The sequence below is a fragment of the Rhinoderma darwinii genome, chromosome 3 (genome assembly GCF_050947455.1).
Source record: "Rhinoderma darwinii isolate aRhiDar2 chromosome 3, aRhiDar2.hap1, whole genome shotgun sequence".
NCBI lineage: Eukaryota > Metazoa > Chordata > Amphibia > Anura > Rhinodermatidae > Rhinoderma > Rhinoderma darwinii.
In genome coordinates this window covers 12,340,609-12,354,962 of record NC_134689.1, presented here as the reverse complement: position 1 = coordinate 12,354,962, position 14,354 = coordinate 12,340,609, and the positions used below count along the sequence as shown (strand labels likewise).

Below are 14,354 nucleotides of genomic sequence, written 5' to 3'. Positions count from 1 at the left end.
ATATTTTTGCACTATGGTGGATACTATTATGGGGGCACTATATTATGTATATGGGGGCACTATGTTAGCATTGTTTATGGGGGCACTTTTCTGGCACAGTTTATGGGGTCAATGATGACACGTTTATTGGAGGCCCTCTGCTGCCGTTATTGGGGGTGCAGCCTGTACTTGTGGACGAGGTTTACAACGATAAAAAAATGTATGCGTCACATCTCAAGTCTCCCTAAAAATAGTTCTCAAAAGTAGTTAGACGAGAGCAAGGGATGTCGCACTACATAACCAGTTATATTTACCACGCAAAAATCTGAACTCTGGGTGACAACCAATATGCGAGCTGTACTGGCAGCCATATTAGATGTCATCCAGCTTTCCCAGAAACTGCTATCTAAGAAACGGTTAAATAGACTTGACAGTGGGGCACTACAACTAGCTGCTATGGGTGACTGCTCCACTTTTCTCTTGCACTAGTTTTGAAAAATCTCCCTCTCCTGCTAGAGATTTTCTTAATAATTCATTGACATCCCCAAGGCTTTTTTTAGGATTGCAGTGATGTGCACTCTTATGAACATCTGCTCAGTTTATTATTATAACTCGCCAACAATGAAGCCCAAAATGGCTATTTTTGATTCCAGATGTTTTGAGAAGAGTGTGGGAATAAAGTTGTCAGACTAGCCTCTTCCTCTCGCTCTCCCCGTCTACAACAATGACAGATTCTGCAGCATCCAGGGGACATCTGCAGACATGGCTAAACCCTCATGAGCCAGTAATTATTTAGACAAAGGGCAAAGTTAAGACTGACAACTTTGTTCCCATGTATCTCTCCAGCAAAGGACAGATGGCAGGAGTGCCGTGAGGTAGAAAAAACCCAACCCAATTGCAGCGTGTGAGCTCAGGCATCCAAATCCGTACGTTCAGACTCTAACTTCATAAGAATAATTGTATTCATTTGTATTGTATTCTGAAATCTCACTAGTTTCTCCTCGAAGGCAGAAAATATGACAACATCAGTTGAGCCCAGGATACAAATCCCATTGTCTCAACGCCTCCACCCACTCCAGATCCCTAATGTCACACTCCAAAAACACACAGTGAAGGCGAGACTTACAGAATTTATTAGGATATATAATACAGCAATGACCTTTCTTTCCTAGTTTTATGCAGAACATATGAAATTTTAAACTAAATCTATAGATTACTCAAACTATTATTTACCATGTTGTAGTTTACGTATAAAATTAATTTGACAATTAAGTTAAATCACTTTGTAAATACATTACATTACTTATCAATTACTGATCCGGAGTTACATCCTGTATTATACTCCAGAGCTGCACTCACTATTCTGCTGGTGGAGTCACTGTGTACATACATTACTTATCCTGTACTGATCCTGAGATACATCCTGTATTATACTCCAGAGCTGTACTCACTATTCTGCTGGTGGAGTCACTGTGTACATACATTACATTACTTATCCTGTATTGATCCTGAGTTACATCCTGTATTATACTCCAGAGCTGTACTCACTATTCTGCTGGTGGAGTCACTGTGTACATACATTACATTACTTATCAATTACTGATCCGGAGTTACATCCTGTATTATACTCCAGAGCTGCACTCACTATTCTGCTGGTGGAGTCACTGTGTACATACATTACTTATCCTGTACTGATCCTGAGATACATCCTGTATTATACTCCAGAGCTGCACTCACTATTCTGCTGGTAGAGTCACTGTGTACATACATTACATTACTTATCCTGTACTGATCCTGAGTTACATCCTGTATTATACTCCAGAGCTGTACTCACTATTCTGCTGGTGGAGTCACTGTGTACATACATTACATTCCTTATCCTGTATTGATCCTGAGTTACATCCTGTATTATACTCCAGAGCTGTACTCACTATTCTGCTGGTGGAGTCACTGTGTACATACATTACATTACTTATCCTGTACTGATCCTGAGTTACATCCTGTATTATACTCCAGAGCTGCACTCACTATTCTGCTGGTGGAGTCACAGTGTACATACATTACATTACTTATCCTGTACTGATCCTGAGTTACATCCTATATTATACTCCAGAGCTGCACTCACTATTCTGCTGGTGGAGTCACAGTGTACATACATTACATTACTTATCCTGTACTGATCCTGAGTTACATCCTATATTATACTCCAGAGCTGCACTCACTATTCTGCTGGTGGAGTCACTGTGTACATACATTACATAAATTAACCTGTACTAATCCTGACATACAGCCTGTATTATACTCCAGAGCTGTATTCACAATTCTTCAGATCTGAAATCTCACAGCATTCCCTGCCTGTTCAATGTCTGCACGCACAGAGCTTGTTCTGTGAATGTAATCATAATATCAGGCTCTATACAGTAATCTGAAAGAAAACCATACTGCCCCCCCCCCCTACAGAGCACACTACACCTAAATCACCTTTATATGGGAATCTGTTTCCACATTGCTTGCACGATCGTGGGATTGCAAAAAGAAGAACATATGCATTAAAGGTAATGTCCCCCTTTTAAACTTAAATAGGTCCAAAATTCGGTGCCGATTAATTTCTTAACATATCTTTAGTGCAAATTGAGCCTTGTTTCTCTGCTACAGAGCTCCAAACTGCATACATAAACATTAAGTTAAAAGACAAAATCTTTTCGGCCTGCAACCACCACTAGAGGGAGCTTAGGAGCTTACTTCATACTGTATATACATTGAATTCAATAATAAATCTGTATGCAGTTAGCTCCTAGCTCGCTCTTGTGGTGGCTGCAGGCAGAGTTTTTTCTTTTAACTCTTTGTCTATGAGGGATTTGGATCTCTGTATCAAAGAATCTATAAAGATATATGAAGAAAGTATTCAGCACAGAATGATGGGATTTGAGACAGGCCATCATGGTGGCCAAACAGAACAATAATAAAACTATGTACTGCTCACCATTCATTCATTCTGCCCTCAAGCTCCAGAAGCAGGAACGACGAGTGGAAACTGTGAATTGATGAAATGTTGGAGAATATTTTGTTAGGAACGTCCAATGGGAAGGACCCTTTCTTGGCTTCATTCTGTAGAGCTTCGTGAAAGGTCTGGAATGAAAGTAAATGTTATAATTTGTATCAAATGATTATGAATCGTTAATTATAATCATATAATCACTTTGCTGAGTTGTAGACTATTGTTCGAGCATCATTAAAAAGGAACTGGTCACCTAAAATTTGTAGGATACCCTAAAAACAGTAAAGTAGAGAGTGCAATTGTGTCCACTAAATTGCTCCAATCAGGACTAAAAAGTAACTTGACGCATAGTCTTCTATTTGTCAGCTCACTCAGCCAATAAACATTTTTCACAGGGGTCACATGACACACTGCCCTAAAGCACAGACTCCTGTAGGAGTCCTGGGGAGGGGCTGGTCTCTCCTGACCCTCTGATTGGCACTTTAGGGGTTATTTATTAGATTCAATTGCGCCCTCTAGTTTAGTTTTAATAGGAAAAAATACAGTTCTATTCTAATTTGGTAGTAGATTCCTTTTTAGGTAATAGTATTCTTCTGTCTGGCCCCAACAACCAATGGAGGAAGTTACTTCTGAATACATAGGGGGTAGTATTATAGTAGTTATATTCTTGTATATAGGGGGCAGTATTATAGTAGTTATATTCTTATATATAGGGGGCAGTATTATAGTAGTTATATTCTTGTATATAGGGTGCAGTATTATAGTAGTTATATTCTTATATATAGAAGCAGTATTATAGTAGTTATATTCTTGTATATAGGGGCAGTATTATAGTAGTTATATTCTTGTATATAGGGGAAGTATTATAGTAGTTATATTCTTGTATATAGGGGGCAGTATTATAGTAGTTATATTCTTGTATATAGGAGCAGTATTATAGTAATCATATTCTTGTATATAGGGGCAGTATTATAGTAGTTATATTCTTGTATATAGGGGCAGTATTATAGTAGTTATATTCTTGTATATAGGAGGCAGTATTATAGTAGTTATATTCTTGTATATAGGCGCCGGTATTATAGTAGTTATATTCTTGTATATAGGGGCAGTATTATAGTAGTTAGTCTTGTATATAGGGGGCAGTATTATAGTAGTTATATTCTTGTATATAGGGGGCAGTATTATAGTAGTTATATTCTTGTATACAGGGGGCAGTATTATAGTAGTTATATTCTTGTATACAGGAGGCAGTATTATAGTAGTTATATTCTTGTATACAGGAGGCCGTATTATAGTAGTAATATTCTTGTATATAGGAAGCAGTATTATAGTAGTTATATTCTTGTATATAGGGGGCAGTATTATAGTAGTTATATTCTTGTATATAGGGGGCAGTATTATAGTAGTTATATTCTTGTATATAGGGGACAGTATTATAGTAGTTATATTCTTGTATATAGGCGGCAGTATTATAGTAGTTATATTCTTGTATATAGGAGCAGTATTATAGTAGTTATATTCTTGTATATAGGGAGCAGTATTATAGTCGTTATATTCTTGTATATAGGGAGCAGTATTATAGTAATTATATTCTTGTATATAGGGGGCAGTATTATAGTAGTTATATTCTTGTATATAGGAGCAGTATTATAGTAGTTATATTCTTGTATATAGGGGCAGTATTATAGTAGTTATATTCTTGTATATAGGGGGTAGTATTATAGTAGTTATATTCTTGTATATAGGAGCAGTATTATAGTAGTTATATTCCTGTATATAGGAGGCAGTATTATAGTAGTTATATTCTTGTATATAGGGGGCAGTATTATAGTAGTTATATTCTTGTATATAGGGAGCAGTATTATAGTAGTTATATTCTTGTATATAGGGTCAGTATTATAGTAGTTATATTCTTGTATATAGCGGCAGTATTATAGTAGTTATATTCTTGTATATAGGGGCAGTATTATAGTAGTTATATTCTTGTATATAGGGGCAGTATTATAGTAGTTATATTCTTGTATATAGCGGCAGTATTATAGTAGTTATATTCTTGTATATAGGGGCAGTATTATAGTAGTTATATTCTTGTATATAGGGGGCAGTATTATAGTAGTTATATTCTTGTGTATAGGAGGCAGTATTATTGTAGTTATATTCTTGTACATAGGGGGCAGTATTATAGTAGTTATATTCTTGTATATAGGGGGCAGTATTATAGTAGTAATATTCTTGTATATAGGGAGCAGTATTATAGTAGTTATATTCTTGTATATAGGGGCAGTATTATAGTAGTTATATTCCTGTATATAGGGGCAGTATTATAGTAGATATATTTTTGTATATAGGTGGCAGTATTATAGTAGTTATATTCTTGTATATAGGGGAAGTATTATAGTAGTTATATTCTTGTATATAGAGGCAGTATTATAGTAGTTATATTCTTGTATATAGGGGCAGTATTATAGTAGTTATATTCTTGTATATAGGAAGCAGTATTATAGTAGTTATATTCTTGTATATAGGGGGTAGTATTATAGTAGTTATATTCTTGTATATAGGGGGCAGTATTATAGTAGTTATATTCTTGTATATAGGGGGCAGTATTATAGTAGTTATATTCTTGTATATAGGGAGTATTATAGTAGTTATATTCTTGTATATAGGGGGCAGTATTATAGTAGTTATATTCTTGTATATAGGGGGCAGTATTATAGTAGTTATATTCTTGTATATAGGAGCAGTATTATAGTAGTTATATTCTTGTATATAGGGAGTATTATAGTAGTTATATTCTTGTATATAGGGGGCAGTATTATAGTAGTTATATTCTTGTATATAGGGGGCAGTATTATAGTAGTTATATTCTTGTATATAGGGGGAAGTATTATAGTAGTTATATTCTTGTATATAGGGGGCAGTATTATAGTAGTTATATTCTTGTATATAGGGGGCAGTATTATAGTAGTTATATTCTTGTATATAGGAGCAGTATTATAGTAGTTATATTCTTGTATATAGGGGGCAGTATTATAGTAGTTATATTCTTGTATATAGGGGGCAGTATTATAGTAGTGATATTCTTGTATATAGATGCAGTATTATACAGGGTGGGCCATTTATATGGATACACCTAAATAAAATGGGAATGGTTGGTGATATTAAACTTCCTGTTTGTGGCACATTAGTATATGGGAGGGGGGAAACTTTTCAAGCTGGGTGTTGACCATGGCGACCATTTTGAAGTCGGCCATTTTGTATCCAACTTTCGTTTTTTCAATGGGAAGAGGGTCATGTGACACATCAAACTTATCGAGAATTTCACAAGAAAAACAATGGTGTGCTCGGTTTTAACGTTACTTTATTCTTTCATGAGTTATTTACAAGTTTCTGACCACTTATAAAATGTGTTCAAAGTGCTGCCCATTGTGTTGGATTGTCAATGCAACCCTCTTCTCCCACTCTTCACACACTGATAGCAACACCGCAGAAGAAATGCCTCCCGATCTGACCCCCTTAGACTTTTATCTTTGGGGTCATCTGCAGGCAATTGTCTATGCTGTGAAGATACGAGATGTGCAGCAACTGAAACTACGGATACTGGAAGCCTGTGCTAGCATTTCTTCTGCGGTTTTGCTATCAGTGTGTGAAGAGTGGGAGAAGAGGGTTGCATTGACAATCCAACACAATGGGCAGCACTTTGAACACATTTTATAAGTGGTCAGAAACTTGTAAATAACTCATGAAAGAATAAAGTAACGTTAAAACCGAGCACACCATTGTTTTTCTTGTGAAATTCTCGATAAGTTTGATGTGTCACATGACCCTCTTCCCATTGAAAAAACGAAAGTTGGATACAAAATGGCCGACTTCAAAATGGTCGCCATGGTCAACACCCAGCTTGAAAAGTTTCCCCCCTCCCATATACTAATGTGCCACAAACAGGAAGTTAATATCACCAACCATTCCCATTTTATTTAGGTGTATCCATATAAATGGCCCACCCTGTAGTAGTTATATTCTTGTATATAGGGGGCAGTATTATAGTAGTTATATTCTTGTATATAGGGAGCAGTATTATAGTAGTTATATTCCTGTATATAGGGGCAGTATTATAGTAGTTATATTCTTGTATATAGGGGCAGTATTATAGTAGTTATATTCTTGTATATAGGGAGCAGTATTATAGTAGTTATATTCTTATATATAGAGGCAGTATTATAGTAGTTATATTCTTATATATAGAGGCAGTATTATAGTAGTTATATTCTTGTACAAAGGGGCAGTATTATAGTAGTTATATTCTTGTATATAGGAGGCAGTATTATAGTAGTTATATTCTTGTATATAGGAGGCAGTATTATAGTAGTTATATTCTTGTATATAGGGGGCAGTATTATAGTAGTTATATTATTGTACATAGGGGGGAGTATTATAGTAGTTATATTCTTGTATATAGGGGCAGTATTATAGTAGTTATATTCTTGTATATAGGAGCAGTATTATAGTAGTTATATTCTTGTATATATTGGCAGTATTATAGTAGTTATATTCTTGTATATAGGGGGCAGTATGATAGTAGTTATATTCTTGTATATAGGGGCAGTATTATAGTAGTTATATTCTTGTATAGAGGAGCAGTATTATAGTAGTTATATTCTTGTATATAGGGAGCAGTAGTATAATAGTTATATTCTTGTATATAGGGTGCAGTATTATAGTACTTATATGCTTGTATATAGGAGGCAGTATTATAGTAGTTATATTCTTGTATATAGGGGGCAGTATTATAATAGTTATATTCTTGTATATAGGGGGCAGTATTATAATAGTTATATTCTTGTATATAGGGGCAGTATTATAGTAGTTATATTCTTGTATATAGGGGGCAGTATTATAGTAGTTATATTCTTGTATATAGGAGCAGTATTATAGTAGTTATATTCTTGTATATAGGGGCAGTATTATAGTAGTCATATTCTTGTATATAGGAGGTAGTATTATAGTAGTTATATTCTTGTATCTAAGAGGCAGTATTATAGTAGTTATATTCTTGTATATAGGGGGCAGTATTATAGTAGTTATATTCTTGTATACAGGAGGCAGTATTATAGTAGTTATATTCTTGTATATAGGGGCAGTATTATAGTAGTTATATTCTTGTATATAGGGGCAGTATTATAGTAGTTATATTCTTGTACATAGGGGCAGTATTATAGTAGTTATATTCTTGTATATAGGGGGCAGTATTATAGTAGTTATATTCCTGTATATAGGAGGTAGTATTATAGTAGTTATATTCTTGTATCTAAGAGGCAGTATTATAGTAGTTATATTCTTGTATATAGGGGGCAGTATTATAGTAGTTATATTCTTGTATACAGGAGGCAGTATTATAGTAGTTATATTCTTGTATATAGGGGCAGTATTATAGTAGTTATATACTTGTATATGGGGCAGTATTATAGTAGTTATATTCTTGTATATAGGGGACAGTATTATAGTAGTTATATTCTTGTATATAGGGGGCAGTATTATAGTAGTTATATTCTTGTACATAGGGGGCAGTATTATAGTAGTTATATTCTTGTATATAGGGGGCAGTATTATAGTAGTTATATTCCTGTATATAGGAGGTAGTATTATAGTAGTTATATTCTTGTATATAGGAGGTAGTATTATAGTAGTTATATTCTTGTATCTAAGAGGCAGTATTATAGTAGTTATATTCTTGTATATAGCGGGCAGTATTATAGTAGTTATATTCCTGTATATAAGAGGCAGTATTATAGTAGTTATATTCTTGTATATAGGAGGTAGTATTATAGTAGTTATATTCTTGTATCTAAGAGGCAGTATTATAGTAGTTATATTCTTGTATATAGGGGGCAGTATTATAGTAGTTATATTCTTGTATATAGGGGGCAGTATTATATTAGTTATATTCTTGTATATAGGGGCAGTATTATAGTAGTTATATTCTTGTATATAGGGGGCAGTATTATAGTAGTTATATTCTTGTATATAGGGGCAGTATTATAGTAGTTGTATTCTTGTATATAGGGGGCAGTATTATAGTAGTTATATTCTTGTATCTAAGAGGCAGTATTATAGTAGTTATATTCTTGTATATAGGAGGTAGTATTATAGTAGTTATATTCTTGTATATAGGATCAGAATTATAGTAGTTATATTCTTGTATGTAGGGAGCAGTATTATAGTAGTTATATTCTTGTATATAGGGGGCAGTACTATAGTAGTTATATTCTTGTATATAGGGGCAGTATTATAGTAGTTATATTCTTGTATATAGAAGCAGTATTATAGTAGTTATATTCTTGTATATAGAAGCAGTATTATAGTAGTTATATTCTTGTATATAGGGGCAGCATTACAGTAGTTATATTCTTGTATATAGGGGGGAGTATTATAGTAGTTATATTCTTGTATATAGAAGCAGTATTATAGTAGTTATATTCTTGTATATAGGAGCAGTATTATAGTAGATATATTCTTGTATATAGGGGGCAGTATTATAGTAGTTATATTCTTGTATATAGGGGGCAGTACTATAGTAGTTATATTCTTGTATATAGGGGGCAGTACTATAGTAGTTATATTCTTGTATATAGGAGCAGTATTATAGTCGTTATATTCTTGTATAGAGGAGCCGTATTATAGTAGTTATATTCTTGTATATAGGAGCAGTATTATAGTAGTTATATTCTTGTATGTAGGAGCAGTATTATAGTAGTTATATTCTTGTATATAGGGAGCAGTATTATAGTAGTTATATTTTTGTATATAGGGGGCAGTATTACAGTAGTTATATTCTTATACATAGAACATAGTAAGAGGCATTATTACCTGCAGAAGTTCCAGTCTGCTGACATACGCTCGTTCTGTCTGTAGAAGTTCATTGGCGATGTTATGAAGTTTCTGCTCATTTGTCTCCTAGAAAAATGTTAAGTTCTGTTTTATGAGGTGATATTGAGCCCTGATCTGGTGTCCTGTTAATGAGATCCTGGGCTTCTATATAAGCAGCAGGACATTGCAACATCTCAAAACAACTTCCCAATTAGAAGGTCATCTGACATTTACTTGACTCTTCGAATGATAATCCACAAACCACAGGAATTCTGACTTGTTTATTGCGCAGCTCCTGTCCAGGAAGATATTTAGAGTCTGCTCTAAAGTTATAAACAGGAATCATAAAGTATAACTTAAAGGGCATCTTCATGTCTAATAATAATATAAAAATCACCATAAATATAAACCCAGTCATCCCCGGCTGTCAGATTCTGCTCAGCTGTTTCTTATTTACAGCCTGTTCCATCTTTCCTCCACTAGTGGCCGCCATTACAGTCTATGTTGTGCGGGAGGATACACTCTATTGTTTCCCGTTATCAGCCATTTCTGTCATCACTGCTTTTTCTCAAATATTTCCAAGGACATCGTATGGATCTGAATCCACATATCATTTATTTTCATCATTTTAATACCACATATATAACATGATTCATACAACCAGTTAGCAGACAGAACAGACATATTTTTTCATCCACAGTCCCATTATATTATGGCTATACAGATGTAGCAGAGTTTTTCACTTTATTATTTTAAGATGTATCATTTGTTCATTTTAGTAAGTTTACCTGCAGTCCCATGTAAAACCGCAGAGAGCACATTAAAGTTGCATTTAATGACAAACGTGGCTCGGCTCTGCTACATCTGAAAACTGTTCTCTGTTACACATGTGCTGTATGTGTGGCGGCATCTGTCCTGCATACGGCTCATCCAAGACATTTACTAATAGAAGGAGAAACACGTCTTATAGCCTCAAATACCGGGATGAGATTTTCTTCTTAGACTCGCTCCTGTGTTATAGCTTTTGACAGCGGTTCACAAAGATAATTAATCTCTACAGAGCGACCACGGTAGAGAGCGCACAGCCAATCACAAAAGTGAGACACTCAGCATGTCCTATTTTCTGTAGACTGCATTTTCCGATTTGCTTTTACAGGGAGAATCCGACCCCCCCCCCCCCCCCCCCTCCGTTTCAGATTGTGCATCCCCTGCAGGGGGAATTGCCAGGCCGGTGCTTGTCTATCTCCAGCTTCAAAAATATAGCCATGAAATTAATGGGAATATCCAGGCATATCTGAAGTCCAGGCCCATACTGGACAGTGCTAAAGGATGAGTCCTGGGGGGAGGGGGGAGTAGTCCTCTATAAACCGAGCATAACAGGGGGAGTTGTAGTTGTATAAAATGGTGGAAGGGGCAGGGTGGTATAAAAACCTATTTGCAATACCCTAATTTGAGCTGGTAGTAGGGACTCTGTTTAGGACCCTCCTCAATTAGCAGGGAGCTGCTTTAAAGAGGGTCTCTCACTTTACCAAGAGAACCTGGTAAATCTATCTTTATTAAAAGAACAGCCCGTTGATTTCAATAGAAACTGTGTAATACTTCATATCCCCTGTGGGGGCACTGCATGTGAATTGAACACTTGCTGCCCAATTCACCTAGGCCTAATGCACATGACCGTAATAATTATGCAGTCCGTGAAACCACGGATGCGTTGTCTGTTTTTTGCAGTCCATTTGTCCCCAAAATACCCTCTGTAATAGAGTAGATCACACGGCATGATCCGCAACTACGGTCAGTAAAATGACATGTCCTGAGTTTTTGCGTCCCGGATTCGTGGCCGCCACAAGTATCCGTGAACATCACGGTTGTGTGCATGGGGCCATATAAATGAATGGGATAGCATGGGTAGCACACAGACAAAAAAACCCGGTCGTGTGCATGAGGCCTTACAGATGACAGCCGATCACTGAGGGTCTTAACAACAGGGCCCCATGTGATCAGTTCATCATCAGGGGCCTCTCCTAACCAAAAGGGATTATCCAAAATGCAAAACCCCTTTAATAGGATTGTCCTGTCTAAAATAAATAAATCTCAATCGTCATATAATGAAAAGTTCTGCAGCTTTCCCTTATACGTTGTGTTTCAATTCCTTACCATTTCGAATATCTCTGCTTGCTGTCAGTGAATGAGAACAGTCTTTCTTACATCAAGATGCTGAAAACCTGTACAGACTTAATATTTCTCACAACTGTGGCTTTGCTATAATTGTTTCCAGTCTAAAGGCCCCCTGCACACAACCGTAGATTTCGTCCGTAATTACGGACCCATTAATTTCTATGGCCGACGGACACCTTCCCTTATATTTACGTAGACCTGGCGTAAAAAAATAGGACATTTTTTTTATTTTACCATACTTGATAATGGTAGCACGGCCCGTATATGCGGACGGCTGTTAACGGCCGGCCGTGCCCGTAATCACGCGCCATGATTACGGGCACGGTCGTGTGCACAAGTGATCTTGTGCGAGTTAAATATACAAGCAGTACAAATCGCACATTGTATCAACCCAGGAGTAACAGTCAACATAAATGTAGCAGCCTGTAGTCTGATATAGACTGGACACAACAGTAGCAAAACTTCAGCTGTGAAGTGTTAGGTATGTGCTGGTAAACAAGAATATTTCCATTCACTGATAGCATGCAGGGATGTTGAAAATGGTGGGGAATTGAAACAAAACTGTAGTATGGTGTTGCCATTCTAACAACATCTCCATCCAACTCTCTACTGTTCTCGTCAGAAAGTCAATGATACTCTGACACATAAAACAGCACTCGGAGGGGGGGACTGTTTGTTTACACAGAGATCAGAACATAGATTCATAAGGACAACCAAACAAACAATGCAAATGTATTAACTAGATTAGGAAATCCAGGCACCTCCCGTTGCAACGACAGATGAAGCAGAGCTGGATTTGTAAAAAAAAAAAAAATTGGGGGGGGGGCGGGTTTCACTGTTTTTGACTGTGATAACTCTCTGATCTAAGACGAATTGTCTGAAATCTAAAATCATGTAGCAACATATAGTGACCAATTCATCCTCCTACATGACACAATCTCAACTCTGCTACATGTCCTAGAGAACCCCTATCACTAGGAATAACAAGGTCATTGTACGTACCTTGACTTCTTCAGATTGACTTGAGGTGGACTTGATGCTGGTATTGCCATCTATATCGTTCTCTTCTGATGATAATCTACTAGGGGGTTCAGTTTCTTGGTACCCCTCATTGTTAATTCCCTTAAGATTGGGCTGTAAAGGTTTGTCCCTGGTGGTCTCGGGTTCTTCTCCACTTAGGTGGTTCTGCGTTGCATCTTCACAAGGAGGAGATAAGATTTGTTTGGTGGAAGGTGATGGACCTGGTGATCCAGGAGAAGAAGTTTCTCTTTCTGTAGGTGGAGAACATGGTGTCCCAGAGGCTCGTGTCCTATTAGGAGATTTTGAAGGTGGTGGGACTCTTGGACCATGAATAGGAGATCCTGAAGTTGGAGGTTCTTGGGCTTTAGAAGGAAGAGGTTGAGTCTCAATCTTATTCCCAGGTAAAGGTAGTGTCTCATCTTCAACATACTCCAGCGGGTCGGGGCCTTCTACGCCATTGTGCTTTGGGTTTGGCTCTTCTTGACTGATCTCCAGACTTACAGATTGTTTTTGGAGAAGGGGGTGCTCGGTAAATGGCCTTGGCTGAAGGACTGTAACTACTTTAGTTACAGTCCTGTGATTAGGTCCATTATTCAGATCTGGACTTTTTCTGGTGTCAACTGGGCTGAAAGACACAAAAATATACAATATGTGTGAACTACTGGATACTAATTACCGGTTCAAGGTTCAGTGCCCTCAAATATTTATGGACATAGCCCAAAAGTCCTATGTACTCTCTCGTCTGGGGTAATAAGGGTTGGATCGTAACCAGCCTGATCCTTTGTTCCCCAGATAGATAAGCAGCGCCCCTCTCCGTGTTGTAAATGCACTACAGTAATAATAATGATAATTGCATCATGTGACTAGGTCGTCCAATCATTTCACTGATGTGTAAACTAGCGTTCCTCCAGAAGGAAGAAAACGGTCTCTCTAGTGCCACCAATAGACGACCCCCCCTGTAAGTGAATGTCTAACCATTAGAGAGCTTTGAAACATGTCAAAAGATATCCGTCAAATAAGAGACACCCATGTGTAGACCGCACTGTTCTCGATTTTTTTTTTTTGCTCCTCGTCAGTCCAGGGACTGGTTAGCTGGTAAGATGCCTTAGAAGTAGATCATGAAAGGTACTGGTTCTCCTTGCGGAGATCCAGCTAGTGTAGGGAGTTTTTCAGGCAATGCTTCCTGGGAAAGTATGCAAATTAGTTCTCCTCCAGAAAGAAGAAAACTGTCTCTCTAGTGCCACCTATAGGTAACTACCATGTAAGTCAATTTCCGAAGCATGGCCTGTAAGACCCCCTACACCAGCTGGATCTC

General features: G+C 36.8%; 1 protein-coding gene and 1 long non-coding RNA gene across 3 annotated transcripts in view; one reads left to right on the top strand and one right to left on the bottom strand.

Annotated features, from left to right (window-relative positions):
• The window catches only part of FGD4 (FYVE, RhoGEF and PH domain containing 4), a 100,736-nt gene that overhangs the window by 11,724 nt on the left and 74,658 nt on the right, over positions 1-14,354 (bottom strand). For both annotated transcript variants that reach the window (XM_075855926.1, XM_075855927.1), the window contains exons 4-6: positions 13,022-13,664; positions 9,845-9,931; positions 2,963-3,108 (exon numbers count right to left, since the gene is read on the bottom strand). In XM_075855926.1, coding sequence (XP_075712041.1) covers positions 2,963-3,108; positions 9,845-9,931; positions 13,022-13,664 — 876 coding nt within the window. The remainder of the gene's footprint in view (positions 1-2,962; positions 3,109-9,844; positions 9,932-13,021; positions 13,665-14,354) is intronic.
• Positions 2,990-14,354, top strand: part of LOC142748727 (uncharacterized) — a 145,287-nt gene continuing 133,922 nt past the window's right edge. The window contains exon 1 of the long non-coding RNA XR_012882294.1: positions 2,990-3,106. This is a non-coding gene — a long non-coding RNA (uncharacterized LOC142748727). The remainder of the gene's footprint in view (positions 3,107-14,354) is intronic.